This window comes from Bacillus rossius, chromosome 6 (genome assembly GCF_032445375.1).
Source record: "Bacillus rossius redtenbacheri isolate Brsri chromosome 6, Brsri_v3, whole genome shotgun sequence".
Lineage (NCBI taxonomy): Eukaryota > Metazoa > Arthropoda > Insecta > Phasmatodea > Bacillidae > Bacillus > Bacillus rossius.
In genome coordinates this window covers 60690440-60708764 of record NC_086334.1, presented here as the reverse complement: position 1 = coordinate 60708764, position 18325 = coordinate 60690440, and the positions used below count along the sequence as shown (strand labels likewise).

Here is an 18325-nt window from a genome sequence, read left to right as displayed (position 1 = left end):
CCGAGGCGACGCGCGCTCAAGCCGCCACAGGCGCCACGACGCCGCCCCTCGGTCAGCCTGCCACAGCAGCAGCCGAGGCGACGTGCGCTCAAGCCGCCAGAGGCGCCACGACGCCGCCCCTCGGTCAGCCTGCCACAGCAGCAGCCGAGGCGACGCGCGCTCAAGCCGCCAGAGGCGCCACGACGCCGACCCTCGGTCAGCCTGCCACAGCAGCAGCCGAGGCGACGCGCGCTCAAGCCGCCAGAGGCGCCACGACGCCGCCCCTCGGTCAGCCTGCCACAGCAGCCGCCGAGGCGACGCGCGCTCAAGCCGCCACAGGCGCCACGACGCCACCCCTCGGTCAGCCTGCCACAGCAGCCGCCGAGACGACGCGCGCTCAAGTCGCCACAGGCGCCGCGCCACAACACCGTGACATCACCGCGGCTACCGGGTCGCCTGAGCTCCCTGCATCTGCCTGACGCAATGCAGGTCGACGCCACGGCACCTGGACGCCCGACCGCCCCACCACCGCACGTGACCGTCACTCGGCCGATGACACCTGTCATCCGTCTGGCACGACGGGCCGCGAAACGCCCGCATGTCGGCAAGGCTGAGCCGGGCCGTGCCGAGCGCAGCCCGCGCTTACTGCCCGCCTGCCGAGAATCGCCTGACCTTGGTCGCCGCCGCCCCTGCCGGCCGGCACCCTGGCCACCACCGCACCGCCGCTCGCTGCGAGACACCGCAGTCACACTCGGAACCACTGTCACCCCCCGAGAACGAGTCCGGGGAGGTGCTTAGGGCACAACCGCAGAAGACCACGCCGACACCACCCCATGGTGACGGAACTGGACGACGAGAACGAGGAGGCCTCTACTCCAAACCAGCCCGGCACACCGGAACGGGAGAGGAGGCTGTACCCATCCACGCCGTACCAGGTGCCGAGGGACTACGTCAACAGGCCAGCACCCGGACAATCGACGTGGGACAACCTGGGACCAGGACGCTGGCCCTATCAGCCGCCGCCCCCACAGGCGCCACGATGCCGCCCCCGGCCGGTCCACCACCGCGGCAGCCGGGGTGGCGTGCACAGCAGGTCCAGAGCGCCGACCCTACCAGCTGCCGACCCACGGGCGCGCACACCTACTCCAGAACGCGGGGCCTATCAGCTGCAGAGCCGCGAACCGCAACTGGACAGGGCTGCCGGAGCTAGGGGTGCTACCACGTGGCGGGACCATAAGCGGCGCAAGGTCGGGCTTCTCGAGGGGGGGGCGTTTGACGTCGTCCGACCGACGACCATCCCTAAGCCCGACCTGCACCCGCCAGTATACTCTCTCGCTAACGGAACGCACCCCTGGCCGTGGCCCACCCGAGTCGAGCGAGCCACCGAGCCGAACGGCCAAACCAGACATTATTATTATAAAGCACACTAAATCCGAGTGGACTAGAGACGAACCACACCCATTCCCCCTCAAACAATTAATTACGAATTTTGCGACCTTTAAGTCTCTTCCAGACGCAGTCATTTAGTTTTTAACGTAATGAGGTCAAGCTTGGCGCGGCAGGGGCCGACGCGCCACCGGACGCCATGCCAGTTCCGCAGTTCTACTCGACTCGCGGACCGGGACGGACCTACGTCCTACGGAGAGACCACAACCATTGTCTTCATCGCAAGTAACGTCCGGTAAATATAGTCATTTAGCATAAACCAAACCTTTTTCTATTCACCTCTCCGTGCGTGCCCGGTCCGTTTTTTACGGTTCAGGACCTAATCCGACCGCGTAAACGTAAAGACGTCCCGCACCACACCTGGTGCGCAGGGTCGCTCTTCAGCATACGGCACGGGCCGTCTCCCGCAAACCACAGAACTTTTCTTAAGGCCACGCGCCTTCGCGCTGACCACAAACCCGCAAGGAAAACTTCGCTAAGTTTAGTGGCGGTGCGTGTACCACCCCAGTGGGCACGGCACCAGCGTAGAAACAATCGCTTACGGGACTGGCCGACTCCAGTCGCCCACAACCTCTGTGTGCCACGTCATTTGTGCGCGCCTAATTTTCATTAAGTGTACTTGTTAATGTAACTTTGCGCCACGTCATTTGTGCGCGCCTAATTTTCATTAAGTGTACTTGTTAACGTAACTTTGCGCCACGTCATCTGTGCGTGCCTAATTTTCATTAAGTGTACTTTGTCAACGTAACTTTGCGCCACGTCATCTGTGCGCGCCTAACTTTCATTAAGTGTACTTTGTCAACGTAACTTTGCGCCACGTCATCTGTGCGCGCCTCTCTTGCATCAAGTGTACTTGGCCTGCATACTGTTACCCGAGAAACCAGTGCCCCGAAACATTGAACATGTACCGGCCTGCACCCCGCAACGGACAAGTAGCCCTCAGGGGCATGTCTGTACTCAGTAATTGTATGGTGTGACGTCAATCCCTTGAATAAAGGCACGTCGCTACTACGGCAATCCCACGCATTCTTCTTTAACGTAAATTCCCAGGCAAGACCGCCGACGGTTCTAGCGGACCACGCTGGGGCAACGAACCACGAACCCTCATTGGTTATACACCGAGCTAGCCTGGCGCCCTCCCGGAACATAAAACGTTAGTCAGACCAGCCACCCCGCTAGAACTCGCGCCCGGACTCGAACACGAGACCGCGGACGACGGCAGAACTAGCCAAGAACTAGTATGGTTAGTTCATGGGCAATGGGAAAACTTTAGCCACTGGTCTCACAAATGTCCCTTGAGGAGTCTTCAGTGTGACAACACGCACTATCCCATCTTGGCCTGGATGGAGAGCTGTGACTCTCGCAGTCTTCCATCTAAGTGGAGGAAGATTGGTTTCCTGGACCAAAACCAGCTGGTCTAGTTGTATGTTAGGTGTTGGGGTGGTCCATTTAGCACGTTGTTGAAGTGTGTAGAGGTACTCCACACTCCACCGTTTCCACATTGTCTGTTGCAAGCGGGTAACAAGTTGCCATCTGTCCAACTTATTTAGGGAAAGATTCATCAAATCGTGGTCTGGCACAGCAGTCATTGGCTCGCCAACCAGAAAATGACCTGGAGTGAGTACATCATACTCTTCAGGGTCTGTTGACAGCGCACACAGTGGCCGAGAGTTCATCACCGCTGATATTTGTGCTAGCAGAGTGACAAATTCCTCTAGGGTAAGAAGCAGGTTCCCCACTACTCGCTTCATGTGTTGTTTTGCTATTTTAACAGCCGCCTCCCAGAGGCCCCCAAAGTGAGGGCTTGCGGGGGGGTTGAAGTGCCATTTGATACCTCGTTGAGCTGCTTCACACAGGATGTGCTGTCGAGGCTCGTCTGACCACAGAGTCTTGTATAGATCCTTCAAGTGGTTATGGACACCCACAAAGTTAGTACCATTGTCAGAGTAGATTTCCGTGGGAGTTCCTCGGAGTGAGACAAACCGTTTCAAGGCTGCTAAGAATGCGTCTGCAGAAAGATCAGTCACCATTTCAAGATGTACCGCCTTAGTGGCCATACAGACAAACAAACACATGTAGGTCTTATATGTCACTCTTCTTCGTGTTCTAACTGGGGTAGTGAGAAATGGTCCTGCAAAATCAACTCCTACAGAGCGAAACGCTCTGACTTGAGTAAGTCTTGCGACTGGTAGTGCGCCCATGAGTGGTTTCAATGCCGTAGCTCTCACCTTGAAACAATTCATACACTTGTGAAGCATCTTGCGAACTATACTTCTTCCAGAGACTATCCAGTATTGGCGCCGTTTCAGACACAAAGTCGTCTGTGGGCCCGCATGGAGGTGGCCAACATGAAAGTGAATCACAATTAACTCTGAAAGTTTGCTTTGCGCCGGTAACAGAATAGGATGCTTCGTCCTCTCAGGAATAGAGGCATGTTGTAACCTGCCGCCCACCCTGACGACTCCCTGTAAGTCAATGAAGGGTGCCAATGCCTGAATATTCTTGCTACATGTTTCCCCTTTCTTGATGGCAGTGATGGCATCCTTAAATAAATATAATTGGGTAATTTTAATCAGGTAAGTTAAAGCAGCCTCCCTTTCCTTGAAGGTTAAAATGGTGTCCTGTAAGTACTGTTGTTTCTGGAATCCTGCTTTCGCACGCAGGACCCATGCTGTCACAGCCTGAAGTTTACTCAATGAAGATGCATTCTGGGTAAGACCTAGAGGGACCTCTGACCTCTTCTCTTCATGCTGAGCAACTAATATTGCAACTGAGGGTGGTTTCAGTTCGGGAATGCTCCCGTGGTGTTTCATCGCCTGTGATGGCCAATGTTCTTCCTTTTGCAACAGCCATCCAGGACCGCCGAACCAGCAAGACTGGTCCAGCAGTTGAACTGGCAAGCATCCACGAGAAGCTGCATCAGCTGGGTTGCATTCCGAGGGAACATGCTTCCAGGCACTTGGTGGCACCGCAATCTGAATTTCGGCCACTCTATTTGCCACAAATGTCTGCAGCGTGTGTGGAGACATTCTTACCAAGCTAGGACAACAGTTGAGTCTGTCCAAGCATGCAACACTGGAGTCTTGACCTTGGGCTGGAAAAGTGCCAAAACATGTAAGCATAGCTTACTCAACAAGTGTGCAGCACAGAGCTCAAGTTTTGGAATGGACAATGTCTTTAGGGGAGCGACCCTTGACTTTGCCATTAGCAGGCGCACAGTAACTTCGCCGCTCCTTGTCACACACCTAACATACATGACTGCAGCATAGGCCTTCTCACTCGCGTCACAGAACCCGTGAAACTGAACATCCAATTCTTGCAATGGAATAAATCGGGGTATTCGTACCCGAGACAACAATGGTAACGCTGCTGTAATGCTCTCCCATTCAGACAAGACGTCTTCGTCAACTTAGTCATCCCAACCAAGACCCTTAGTCCACAACACTTGCAGCAGAATTTTACTGGCTGTAATCACGGGGGCCAACCAGCCACATGGGTCATACAATCGAGCTATGAAGGACAGAATACCACGTTTGGTATTCGGTACAGTGGGTACCTTTACCTTGTAGCAAAACTCATCCTTTGATGGAGTCCAATGTATTACTAACACCTTCACCGACTCCGTACTGTCAAATTTCATATCAACCTGGGCAGTGTCATGGGTGCCTACTACATTTCCATTATTGGAGCACCATTTGTGAAGTTGGAAGCCACCTGCTCCGAGTAGCGCCACTAGCTGAGTCTTCAATTCCTGTGCATCACCTACAGTATCGGCTCCGGTCACAATATCATCAACAAACACATCATGTAACAGAGTGTGAGCAGCTAAAGGATAGTTAGCGCCTTCGTCTGTTGCCAACTGCTGCATGGTTTGGAGCACTTGGAAGGGTGAAGATGATAGTCCATACGTTACTGTGTTCAGCTTAAATATATGTATTGGGTCACTAACCGAATTTCGCCACAAAATACACTGGAACTTCTTATCCTCAGGATCAATTACAATTTGACGATACATCTTGCATACATTAGCTGTTATCGCAATTGCTGATGTTCGGAAGTTCAGCACAATGTCAGCAACCTCCTTGTGCAATTTAGGACCAGACAACAGCAACTTGTTCAAGGAGGGTCCATTGGTCGTCTCCGACGATGCATCAAATACTACGCGTACCTTAGTCGTTAAACTATCTTCTTTGACCACAGCATGATGTGGTATAATGTACAGTGGTTGGTTACGCGCATCCGCCCTTACCGATACAAACACCTTGCTGTCGGCATCCTGTGTCAATGTCCCAATCTTTGACATATGACCCAGGCTTTCGTACTCCTCGATGAATTGCTGGTATTGCTGAAGCAACTGTGGTGATCGACATAGTTTACGCTCTAACCCCTGCAATCGCTTGAGGGCAGTTGTGAATGAATCACCCAACATGTCCGCTGATGAGAAAACGGAAGCCTCAACACGTACCTGCCTTGGTTGTCACGCCTGTGAGTCTCCTGGAAGTGCTGTTCACAGATCTGATCTTCCCTGGATGTGGTCTTACTAGGGAGATTTTCAACCTCCCAGAACCGTTGAAGAGCGAGGTCTAGGGACATGTCAGTGCGTACCAGTAATGATGCTGATGCCGGCTGAGTGAACTGTGCACATGGTGCATTGCCTGCCAGTATCCATCCGAATAGGGTTTGGAAGGCATGAGGCGGTCCATGAATCTTAGTACCTGTCATTACTTCTGCCACTACCTCCGCAGAGAGCAGCATGTCTATGGCACTGGGCACAGAGAACTGGGGATCTGCCAGCGGCAGGCCATCTAGATGCACTAAGCTCCCAGTGGCAATCTTGGTTGATGGTAGGTCCTTGGTTATTCTTTTAAGAATTAATGCCTTGCTGGTGATGTGAAGTTTTGGTGATTGGTGTGATCTAATCTCGCAAATAACTGATCCCTTGGCTTCCGGGATCAAAGTGTTGCCAACCCCAGCAATACTCACAGTTGTACGATGTCGCCTTAGTCCCAGCCGTTGTACACACGCCTCTGTGATGAAGGAAGACTGCGAAGCACTATCTAGTAACGCACGTACCACTTGGTATTGACCTGCACCGTCCTTGATGCGTATCAATGCCGTCATTAACAGCACTGTGGTGGGTGGATTGACCGGCCTCATTTCTTCTGATGCACACATGGTAATTGCTGGACTTTCTTCCTCACCCCGTCCATAGTCATCTGAGCTCGCTGCGTAGTTCCTAGGCCCCTATCCCGTGACAATGTGGAGGAGTGTATGGTGACTGCCCTGGCAGAGTTGGCAGCGAAACTTAGACTTACACTGTGCTGCCACGTGTTGTCCCCGCAGACAGTTATAACAGAGCCTCTGCGCCTGCACTAAGTTCCGTCTATCCTCAACCGACCTTGAACGAAATTCCTGGCAGGTGTGCAATCCATGAAATCCGTCGCACACACTACACTTCAGGTTGTCTTGAGTTGAAACAAGTGTAGTCTTTCTAAAACCAGGTATGTTTGAGTCTGACACATTCATCGGTCGCCACTTATTTATGTTAAGAACCCGGTTGCTTGAAGTGTTTTGTGAGAAGACTGGTCTGGTGCACCTAACTGAAGACAGATGGACTTGCTCTGCTGCCTTTGCCCTCTTGTCCAGAAACTTCAAGAGATTGCGGTAGGAGGGAATGTCCTCTTCATTTGACATTTCAAACCCCTGTTTCAAAGGTGAATCAAGCTTCTCTAGCAAAATGTTCAATAAGAGGAAGTCCCACTTTTCGACAGGGAATTCCAATGCCTTCAGGGCATTTACATTCTCTTCGACACAGGCTACAAACTTGCTAAGGGCATTCTCACTGCGACTGTCTACTTGAGCCAAATGCAATATTTTTTGCACATGGATGGTCGCTGTGATCCGAACACTCAAGAATTTCCTTTCCAAAAGGCCCTATGTTACATCATAATTACCTTCCGTGACTGGTATGTTGCAAACTAAGTCCCGCGCCTCGCCCTTAAGGCATCCTAACAGATAGTGAGTTTTTTGCACTTTAGTCAAGTGCAAACATTGGCCAACTACCGAGTTAAATAGTTCCACAAATCGCTTCCACTCAGCACGGTTACCGCCGATCACCGGTAGCGGTAATGCAGGCAACATTGACACGTGGGGACTTAACGTGGCTTGCGATCCCGTGTTAGGCACTGTGTCACCTGGTGCCTTAACCTCACTTTGGCTTGACGTCAGTTTATTGTATAATTTCCGCAATTCCCGGAACACTACTTCATAAACCGCGAACTGTTGCTTGACTTCGCTCATATCGACCTTATCACTGGGGGGGTTAGTGCACATAGCAAAGAAATTTGCTAGTAATTCACTCATTTTTTCTATAACTTCCTCAAATACAATTTTAAAATCCTCCAATTTGGATGCATCCTCCTCCGACGCTTCATACAAATCACGGGCTTCATCGGCTTTGCCCAATAAAAAGTTGAAAATTACGTGTTGCAATTCCGGTGTTTGTGCCGCCATTGTGCTTATCTAGTAGGTAAGCGTTTCCCTTGTTTTTGACTTATAAATTTTATAGTTATTTTTGTGTGCGTTAACTTCACTAATCCCCGCGTAAGGACTCTTGTGTGCCCTTAATAACCGTAAACATAGATGCACTGCCGCATAATTTCACTCTTCTAATAATGATCAATTTCTACCTTCGCAATGTCCGTCATTAATTATAAGCCGTCGGCATTACAACCGCGTGTCACCGATAGGTCCTTATACCGTTTCCCATGCAAAATATTTTGAAAATCGTTCCCTAGATGTTATTATAACACTTTCACCATCCGTTAATCTTGATTTGCGTTATAATCCGGGCCCAGAGGACCAAAAATGTTCGAGCACATACATCAACATTCGAACCGACGCCATGATGATGCGTAACTGTCCGTTTAGTCCACAGATCGCAGCACTGTCCCAAGGTCCAACGTGTGGTGCAAGAAGGCACCAAGTCGCACAATTAAAAAAAGTACACAGCAACCCTCAACACTGTGCTTACTGCCATGCAACGTGTCTCGATGCCTTTATTTATTTATTTTTTGCCACAATGCACTTAAGACTACAGCAATCAAAATGTAGAGTGATTTTTGTCTATAACTTAATATGCCATTTATATTACAAATGCCACACTTAAAATACGTGTGATTTATTTTCCTGTAGGCCTAATGTAATATTGTTGAGAGTGAATTTCTTTAAGTCGTTGCTTTTAATTGGCCCCTACGTTATGTATTTAACACGTATAAAATATGTATTTACATACTTATAATAAAATTTGTAAATGCACATCATATCTAAGTATTTCTAATGTAGGCCTAAATCGCTACCTACTTTTTTTGGCTTGTTAAATAAGTAGAATCTCATAACACAAATTAATTTAACATTTATGTTTACTTAACCAATTTCTTATTGACACTAACTGAAGAAACTTTCTTGTCTGTAAATTTTAGCTCTTAATGGGAGGACAACATATCATTATGTCATTTTGTCAGATCTGCTTGTGTACACGTTTGTACAAAGATATTAGACGTCAATACAAAACAAAACAAAAAAAAATCCTTGCATAATCTTAATCAATGTACGCAAATGTGAAGCATACATAATTAAATCATTTACAATGCCATAATTCACTCGCAATCACTAACTAATACAGTACTTAATTCAAATCCGACTAAACTGCTATCCCAGAATTGGCTAAACGCGCCCCGAAAAGATGGCGACCGAAAAGTAAACAAACGATGAGCGAGTACGCCGGTAAACCCACTTTGTCGCTTCTGTTACCTATTGTTTATTCTGTGGCAATGCCAGACAAAAAAGAGAAAATTTTAAAATACATCCACAAAGTTTGTTTATATTTACTTATATGTTATCAGATGTCGCCGGCAGATAGCAGGCTGTTTCAACTTTTTTTTTTCGCCAGTCGTATCGCGCCACAAGAGTCTAGCGGCAGCAATGCTACCTTCCTGCAACTGGCCGCAAATGCCGATCCTTTCCGAAGTTAGCCGATCGGGAGCGCCAACCCCCTGGATGTTTTTTTATTTTTAAGCGCGCGTTTTTTCTCTCCAGTATAAAAATGCCACATAAACTGTTTAGTGGATGGTTGGTTATATTAGGTAAGTATAGCTACATTAAAAATACTGTAAAATCATTTTATGGTTGCTTAGCAAATAACTTTTTAATATGTAGCTATCCAGCGCTAGGAAACAGTTTACATGATTTCACAGTATCTTTAATGTAGCTATCCTAACCAAATCAACCGTCCACAAAGTTTTAAAGTATTTATAATGTAGCTAACCTAACCTAATTGACCATTAGTTATCATGGCCTTACCTGAAAATTACAATTTAATTAATAAATTTACTTTTATTTGCATTCATTATTCAAATATATTTATTACTTTTGAAATTATACGTGCTCGTATTTATTTTTACAAGTACAAAATAAATTAGCACCTGCCGGGTTTCGAACCATCAATCTTACGATTAGACGATAGCGCCGCTAAGCGCTCAGCCATGAGGCCATGTTCGACAAATGGAAGGTTCAGAATGTTCAGATGATATATGTTCGTGCCGCCGGCCCCGGAACGAGCCTGAGCGGTGCGGCAGCCGGCCCCGGAACGAGCCAGTTGCCAGTTGCAAGTTGCAGGAAGGTAGCATTGCTGTCGCTAGACTATTCTTATCGCGCCGCGTCGCGCCATTGTGAAGTGTACAGCCAGCGACTTCGCGTTAGATCGCGAGCTATCGCTTCATCGCGTCGCCAGATCGCGCCGCGCCGCGCTATTGTGAAGCGTATGTTATAAAAATTGACGCAGTTGTTTACATTTTCATTTGGAGGTTATTTTAGTGTTGGTAGTGTTGATGCACTCTATCGACCTAACAACCTAAAATGTTGCTAAGGTTTTGTGGGAAAAGGGTTTTTGGTAGCGTCGTAGGACAAATAAATAGAAAAAGAACGCTAAATGTTTTTAAAGTTTGTATTAACAAGTGTTTTTATCACAGTGAAGTCAGGATACGCGTTTTTAGGTTTGCTAATTTTGTGAAATACTCGACAAACAAATATTGCACAAGGTGGGTTTGCATTTGCGATAAATTATTATTTTTTTGTCTTATAGTTTGGATAAAGATATTTGACAAGCCCGTCAAAATTACTGATAAGTAATTTTTTAGAAAATATACTGTGATATGGTAAATTAAATAAACAAAATAGAGTGGGGATAAATATCAACAAGAGTATAATTGTAAAGTATTTAAAGTGAGTTGTAGCAAGGGGAAATTTTTCTTGGAATAGGTAGGAGGTACAGGAGTTGAATGGTTATTAATATCTGAGGGTTATCTTCATGGAAGGATCTGGGGCTGGGGAGTAAGTGCAGAAGTGGTGCTGGTCATTGGGATATATTTATAGTTTAAAGGCTTTTCCATGATAAAAATAATAAAATTCCAACTATGGTGTCCTGCAACTCTAAAGATCTTCCTGTATTTTCTCTGAAGAGAGCATTTTAATATTCTTACAGGTTTATGAGAAAAAATTACAGTTAATAGGTTACATTAAGTAACCTGTGCAATGATGCGGCAGTCGCCATTTTGCTTTAGTGTCACCACTTGATCTTGTAGTTTTCCATATATAAGTATATGTTTAGACTATTTTGTATTTGGTTTTAGTAATGCAAACAGTGGAAGGTAAATAAAAAATAAAAACTATAATGTGTGTTTTATGTACAGGCCGCGAGTCGCCCGGTTACGCAAGTCCATATGTGCATCCAAACTTAAGCATAAACCAGTGATAGGGATGGTTTTTGGGACTCGGGTAACCTGGCCATACATGAAACGCATGCTATATTTTATACTTCTTATTTACCTTTCAGTTGATCACAAAATCCAAACCAAAAATACACTCGTACTTAAATTTGGAGAGCTGCTGGGTTGGCTGCACAATCATAGTACAAAATGGCGTAAGCTGCGTCACTGTACAGGCTACCTGATTTAACGTATGAATGGTAGTTTCTCAAAATCCAGTAGGAATTGTGAAACATACTCTTCAGAAAAAATAGAGGAAGGTTTATACTTGTCTGCTAGTTTTTGTTGAAATTTCAGTAAGATTTTATGGGTCTCCTCCCACACTTCAGGATAGTTTCTTTAACACCAGCTGTATTGAAGTGGTGCAGCATTAACACATTCAGGAGTGGGTGGAGTAGAGGTCTTCCCAAGAATACCTGAGTGGCACGAGCCTTAGTGAACGAGTACACATTGTTTTTGAAACACAGGGCCAACGGGGTTAACTTCTCGTCCTAATCTCGGTGTGTCCCTGACTGCAAGGTTTGCAACGCATCTTTCAATTTGTGGTTTCTTCTTTCCACTAGGTTATCCTGTGGATGCTAAGGGGAGGTCTGCACCAACTTTATCCCCTCTTCAAACCAAAATCTTTTATGTCCCAGACACAAAATAGGTCACATTATCACAGGGGAGCCAAGTACAAAAATTAATTTTACAATTTTACAAATTTCTACCAACCTCATGGATGTCATAGGATGGAAAATTTTAAATTTAGAGAATCAGTTTCCTATGACCAAAATAAGTACTTGTTGTAGCCTGTCGTAGAACGGGGCAGTAGCTCAACCACGTCTACATAGATTTTTTTTCCCATGTTAAGCATCCTTCGGAAAGACCTACTGGCGGGTTATTCCAAGGCTTCGTTCTTTGACAGGCCTCACAACACTTAACCCACTTCACTACATCCTCCTTAATATTAGCCACCGTAAAAACTCACAAAGTCTTGTCTTGCCCTAAATGGCCACCAAAGAAAGAGTTATGAAACGTAAGTTAACACCATGGAGCAAAGACTCAGGGACAAATATTTGAAACATTCCTTTTCTTTCTGTCTTATTAATCAACCCTTTTTTCAACAAATATTCAAATCTAGTTTCTTGAATATCTTTCAAGATTTTCTGATACACTACATCCTCTGCGTGATGTGATTTCGGATTCGGTGAATCGTTATCACCCTTCATACTGTTTTGATCATCACCCATTTGGTCTACAGGCCGGACAAACTCCTCTACATCTAACATACTTGACAAGCAGTCTGCAACAGAATTATTCTTCCCTCTATATGCTTAACTGTAAAACGAAACCTGGCTAATCTAAGCAACCACCCACTCAGATGTCCTAACTTATTCTTGGATTTGAGCGACCAGCAAAATTGTTGTTATTGGTGTGGACGACAAAAGGTTGGCACTCTTACTAAGTAATCCAAAAAATTTTTCCACTGCCCGAGCTCAAGCAAGGCATTCCTTTTCATATCTTGTGTATTTTCATATGTGGGCAGTTCCACGGTGTCGGACGTAAAATTTGGAAACAAATTTGTTGAGTAATCTTCTTCGTATTACTATTCTTTTCCATGTATCATTAATATTAATGCTTGAGTAAAAAAAGAGAGATTATAGGGTACATCCTGACATGGAATGGTTCGAATTTGCTAACATGCAAGGCAACAATTTGTTTTTTATTTTTGGTGTCGGACGTAAAACAGAAAACAAAACATTTGGCACATCAGGGGCTAAAGTAACTAATGTCTGTGAAAAATGAAATTATTAAATTATGTTATAATTTTTTTCAGCTTGCCTGAATAATAACAAAGAATGTGCATATATTAGATGAATCATACTGTTTAGTTATCATAAATGTATACATTTTTAAACTTTGGTGTCGGACGTAAAATGATGGGGTCGGACGTAAAATGTATGACAAAAAAATACTTGGTTCACAAAGCTTAACTAAAAATACTAAAGGAACTTAACTTATTATCCAGTATATGGCTTCGGTGGTTACATTTATCACTATAACTGATGTTTCTTCTTAAGTGTCACTGTCACAGTCTTTTTCTCTTCTTATTCTCACTTTCCTTGAGATACATTTCTTTCACTGTATTACCACTAACAAAAATGCTAACATTAGGCCTACTCTATATGGATAACAAACTAGGAGCAGAAAATGTTGGCAATCACGAAATGAACATGAATTGAAATTGGTTGAATCTTAATTTTCACATATTTTGCTAGTGAACTGAAACTGGCCTCTACTCCCAGTCACAATAGGGGCATCAATTTTTTTTACCACATCACTAAATAAATATGAAATGCAGTCTTCTTGTGAAGGCCACTTGTAGTAACTACCAGTGTCTGAGAGATGCATAACAGATACATCAACATAATCTGGCCTTAATTTTTTCACCAGCCCTGGAAACAGTTTGCCATCATACTTAACTATAACCCAGTCGTCTAGATTCACGTGGTTACATTTAGTGCTATTACTCATGATGTCTCCTTCACTGTTACTGCCCTCATCTCTGCTTATTTTCACTTTCCTAAATACTTCATTACTGTCACTGGTACCACCAACTAAAATGTACTTGTTTCCAACAGGAGTAACGCAGTGAACACTGTGTGTGTTTGCAACTGGCAATGATTTGGCCCATATCTCAGCTACTGTGTTGTTCTTGCTTCTGTTCTCTTCTGCTGTGATGTAACACACAGTGATGTTGGGATTTCGCTCTGCTGCAATTCTTGCAAACTTTTCTGGTGTGTTTACAATGCTTCTACTTGCCTTGACATGGTTCCAGACACTTCTTTTAATTGTTCCCCCAATACCGTCAACAACACCTTTTCCATGCGAAGTCACAAAGAAATGCCATTTAAGTTTTATGGTGTGAATTTCTTACAGTTTGGCAAGTACTGAAAAAATAAAACGATTTTTGAACTGTGACGAAGCACCATCTGAGAATATATTTACTGTACTAATATCTGGGTAGGAAGTTTTCAAATACGTAAGAATATGATTAATGTAACAAAAAACTTGTAATTTGGTGTGTTCAAGATCATCAGATACTATTACACACCCTTCAGTTAGGTTTTTATTAATCCATGCATAAATTGTAAATAAAGTTGATTGTCCATGGCTCCAGTGAGCTGATTGTATTTCATTTTGGTTCACCAGAGATGCATTTTCTGCAAAATCAACTTGAATCACAATTTCACTGCCATTAACATTTGATTTAATGGTTTCAAATGTCTTTGCTTGAATGCGTTTGATATAGGTATGAACTAAAAAGTCTTTCAACTTGCTTTTCAAATCTTCAAATGTTTCTTGCACACTACTCAGTATCTCCATCTTCTCTGAATGTCCGTCATTGTTTTGCCACTGAGAATATTTAAGTGGCTTTCTCAGATCTTCATCTTTAGGTGTATGTTGACTTATACTGTTAGTACAAGATTCACAACGGTTGGTCATACAATCTTTGGATGAAGCATCACACACTAGAGTAGTAATGAAGGAATCAAAATCTGTTGGCAAGTCTGTAAAGTCTTTCAGTGCCAGTAGCAACAATCTGACATTCTCATGATAGGAACATACACACACAAAATGTGGAATTTGAGAAAAAAGTTTACAGTGTTTAGGACGAAGTGCACAAAATTTTGCTCGACAAATTGTAACCTGTGGGTGTTTCTCTACAAATACCTTATACGCCTCACCTAGTGACACCAAGAGATAACGAGCCTGGACTTCACGTTTCACTTTATTTCCATCCTTGTCTACATCTTTGTATATTACTCTGTCTTTCTTTCCTGGTGCTTGCCAACTGACATCATCATTCTGATAAAATATATGAACCCATTTTCTTAACTTTTCTGAAACTTCATTTTGTCTGGTTCTTCCTATTGGAGGAGTTACTTTAAAGCCACATTGGTTAGCTAGACATTGCACAACATGTTGCCTTTTTCGTGGAGACTGTGGCAAATTATGCTGAATTTTTTTCATAGCCTTTCCTAAAGACTGTTTTGTTTTAAATGGAGTTGAACACAAAGGTATGTCACTGTTTTTTTCAATTGTTGCTGGCTCACCTTTTTTGTTATGATACCAACATTTCACTCTTTCACTTTCCTTTGCACGTAACTTCTTCAGTTCTGGCTCAGACATACTTTCCTTCTGTTGTTTTCTATATTTAGCTTTCCTTAATCGATCTTTCTCTAATAATTCTGCTCTTTTTACTGGATCACCACCCTTAATTCTTGCTCTGCGACGTGCCATCTTTTCTTTGTTGCTGATCTTTGCCATGACCTAAAAAGAAAAGAAAAATTAAATAAACTATAGAAAGATAAGTAATGAAGAGAGTGCTTCAGATATATTATAAAAGGGCGTAGGCCCTTAGGAAGCAAAAAGACTGTAACTGTTAATTTCAGACATAACATTTATTCCTCAAATAAGTTCCATTAAACTTTGGCTTATTAACTTTTCCCATGAAAGTATTATAAACATTAATTTTTAGGTTAGGAGTTACTCTATATAATATGGGAGTATTGTAAACAGATGTGTTTACAGTATACATCATAGTAAACAAATAACTGCCTACAATAATGAACATAAATTACTTACACTGCTGTTGGTGTAGCTTTCTTTATCTGTTGAAGAATGTATTTCACTACAAAAATACTGCAGTTTCAACAATAGAAAGGACTGTGAAGGCCAGCATGGGTGACATGTGAATAACCAAAATGCACAAGTGCAGGTGTGACAACTTACAAAACAAAAATTATGTTCTATAAATATAAATAAAGATATTTATAATATAGGCGGTTAATTACTTCATAAAATCACTGAAAATATAATTTGGTATTAAATGTAAATATTATTAAATTTGGTGTCGGACGTAAAGTGTCGGACGTAAAATTACTTTTTACGTCCGACCCCCCAGTTATATAAAAAGTTAATTCATAGCAATCTTTTGTTATGTATAGAAAGTAAAGATCAGTACAAACCTACTTTGTATGTGGGTTGTTAGAATTATATCACTAGCCTTGTGGGCTGTATAAAACTGAATACACATTTTGGTGTCGGACGTAAAACTAAAAAAACACCTGCTTTGAGGGAGGTTTATAGAACAGTTATATGATTTAGTCTTCTTAATTATAGTTTCTACGTGTAGCATTAGGCCACACAAATTGAATGGCTTAGAAACCAATCTAATATAGTATTAGTATGTCATCAAGATCAGCCAAGAAAGCAATTTGCGTACAATTGAAACTACTAAGAGAATAATTTTTATTAGGTTTGTTCATCATTATTAATTACATCACAAAGTTAAAGACTAATCTAAGGCCTAGTTTCTGGTAGAGAAATATGTTAGCTTTCCAATGATATAAAACATTTCTAGGTTATGTTAATTTTAATATTTGCTACCATGGTTGACCTTTTCATGGAACTGCCCATGTGTATTTTTTTTGCACTACTGTTAACAAACAGCTGGCATACGTAACAAATAGAAGGGTGTCGCCATACTCTTGTCATAAGAACGCCTACAGGGTTACCAAACTTGAATCAGCAATCAAAATAAGTTGCCATTCAAAATTTGGCAGCCGCAGGTCAGGAAATGACTCAAGCTTCTGTTTAACACACAAAAAGTAGATATCTTATTTTAAGCAGTGGACAAAAGCTAAATCTTTCCACTTGAGGAATTAATTTGGCATAAAGGTCAGTTATCCCTTTAAAAGTCTTACTCCTTTAAGAATTTTATAAGTCAAAAAACTCATGACCGGCCTAGTTTTGTCTGAATCGATTCGAAGCATGCCTTGGCCTGTAATAAAACCCAAAATCTTGGTACACGATTGTGCTCAAAAGACATTTTTGGGGTAACATTCCACCCTGTGTCCAGCAAAGCATCGATGACTTTTATTAACTGGTTCTGATGAATATAAACAAGCGACATATTTATTCTAAATGATAAATGAAAAAAAAATTATAACTATTAAGTTTGTTAGAGATAAAACCAATATATTAAAGGCTCAAGTACAATCTCGTCATATCGGTAGAAAGGTTTACAGATGTTTTATTGAATATAAACTAAATACAATTGGGAGGAGTGGAATATCAAGATATTGCTGTGAATGTAAACATGGACTTAGGATTATCGGTTGTTGTTCACATGTCGCTGCAATAATTTTCTACTTAGCGCACTGATGATATTTGTCGAAAATCCCTAGACCAGGGGTCGGCAACCTGCGGCTCGCGAGCCACATGCGGCTCTTTGGATGTGAAACTGCGGCTCTTTAGTTCCGTACCAGAAATACTGCATCACCAGGTCATTTATACAGAAAATACTTTTTTTATTACAAACCAGTAGTAAGTCTGGTTTTTTTCCACGCTTGTTATATTTTACTAAACAAAATGTCATCAAGCAGTTAAATTATCCATTTAAAGCTATCCATCCGCCCGAGTACTTACGGGCCCACCCAACAGATAGGCTTATATATGAATAAATTTTTCTTATGAATAAATATTAGTTTTTTTTATCAAAAAACTTTATTTATGCAAGTAGGTACTATTTATTGTTGGCAAGAAAAAATTTTGTGGCTCTTTAAAAACATTGAAATTTTGTAAATTTTAATTTTTGGCTCTTCCGACTCAAAAGGTTGCCGACCCCTGCCCTAGACCAGATGCAATACTCAACACTTTATTTAATAAAGACAATATTACAACCGTTCTTAACAAAGATTGCGACGAAGATTATAGTCAAGAAAACATAAAAGTAGTTTTATTGTGTAAAAAATAAAATTTGGTTCCGAGTCAATATATTGATGAATAATATTTATATTGATATTTTAAATGCAAGAATATACTGAAGTAAAATTATAAACATTTCAGTGTAGATTATACTTAATTCTTGAATGTTTTAATATTTAAAAAAAATTGTTTTCATGTTGTTTTTAATATTTTATGTTATTTGCACTTACAAACTAGTCAAGTATGCTTCGTTTCTGTTGTTTTAAATGTATAAACATTGAAATAGATTTTTATATTAAAAAAAGTTTTTTCTTTTATTT

General features: G+C 42.8%; 2 protein-coding genes across 6 annotated transcripts in view; one reads left to right on the top strand and one right to left on the bottom strand.

Annotated features, from left to right (window-relative positions):
* LOC134533250 (uncharacterized) overlaps window positions 1-18325 on the top strand; it is a 91126-nt gene that overhangs the window by 8978 nt on the left and 63823 nt on the right. For 4 of the 5 annotated variants that reach the window (XR_010075277.1, XM_063370678.1, XM_063370677.1 and 1 more), the window contains exon 1: window positions 10108-10244. The exons of the other annotated variant lie outside the window; for it this stretch is intronic. The gene's annotated coding sequence lies outside the window, so the exon portion shown is untranslated. Of the gene's footprint in view, window positions 1-10107; window positions 10245-18325 lie in introns of those variants that run through there. 5 annotated transcript variants of the gene reach the window in all.
* On the bottom strand, window positions 992-16036 carry LOC134533451 (uncharacterized). Its single transcript, XM_063370974.1, has 3 exons — window positions 15882-16036; window positions 14606-15566; window positions 992-1095 (listed from the first exon to the last, which is right to left on the bottom strand). Exons 2-3 carry the CDS (start codon window positions 15561-15563, stop codon window positions 992-994), a joined length of 1062 nt encoding a protein of 353 aa, XP_063227044.1. The 5' UTR covers window positions 15564-15566; window positions 15882-16036.

Bases quoted from the DNA above. Each gene is read 5' to 3' on its own strand.
- LOC134533451 (XM_063370974.1), bottom strand. From the start codon at position 15,563: ATGGCAAAGATCAGCAACAAAGAAAAGATGGCACGTCGCAGAGCAAGA. The intron at 1,096-14,605 runs GTAGTGTGCAAG...GTGGGTCGGCAG, and splicing joins AGAGAAGATGGAGATACTGA to CTGGTAGGGTCGGCGCTCTG.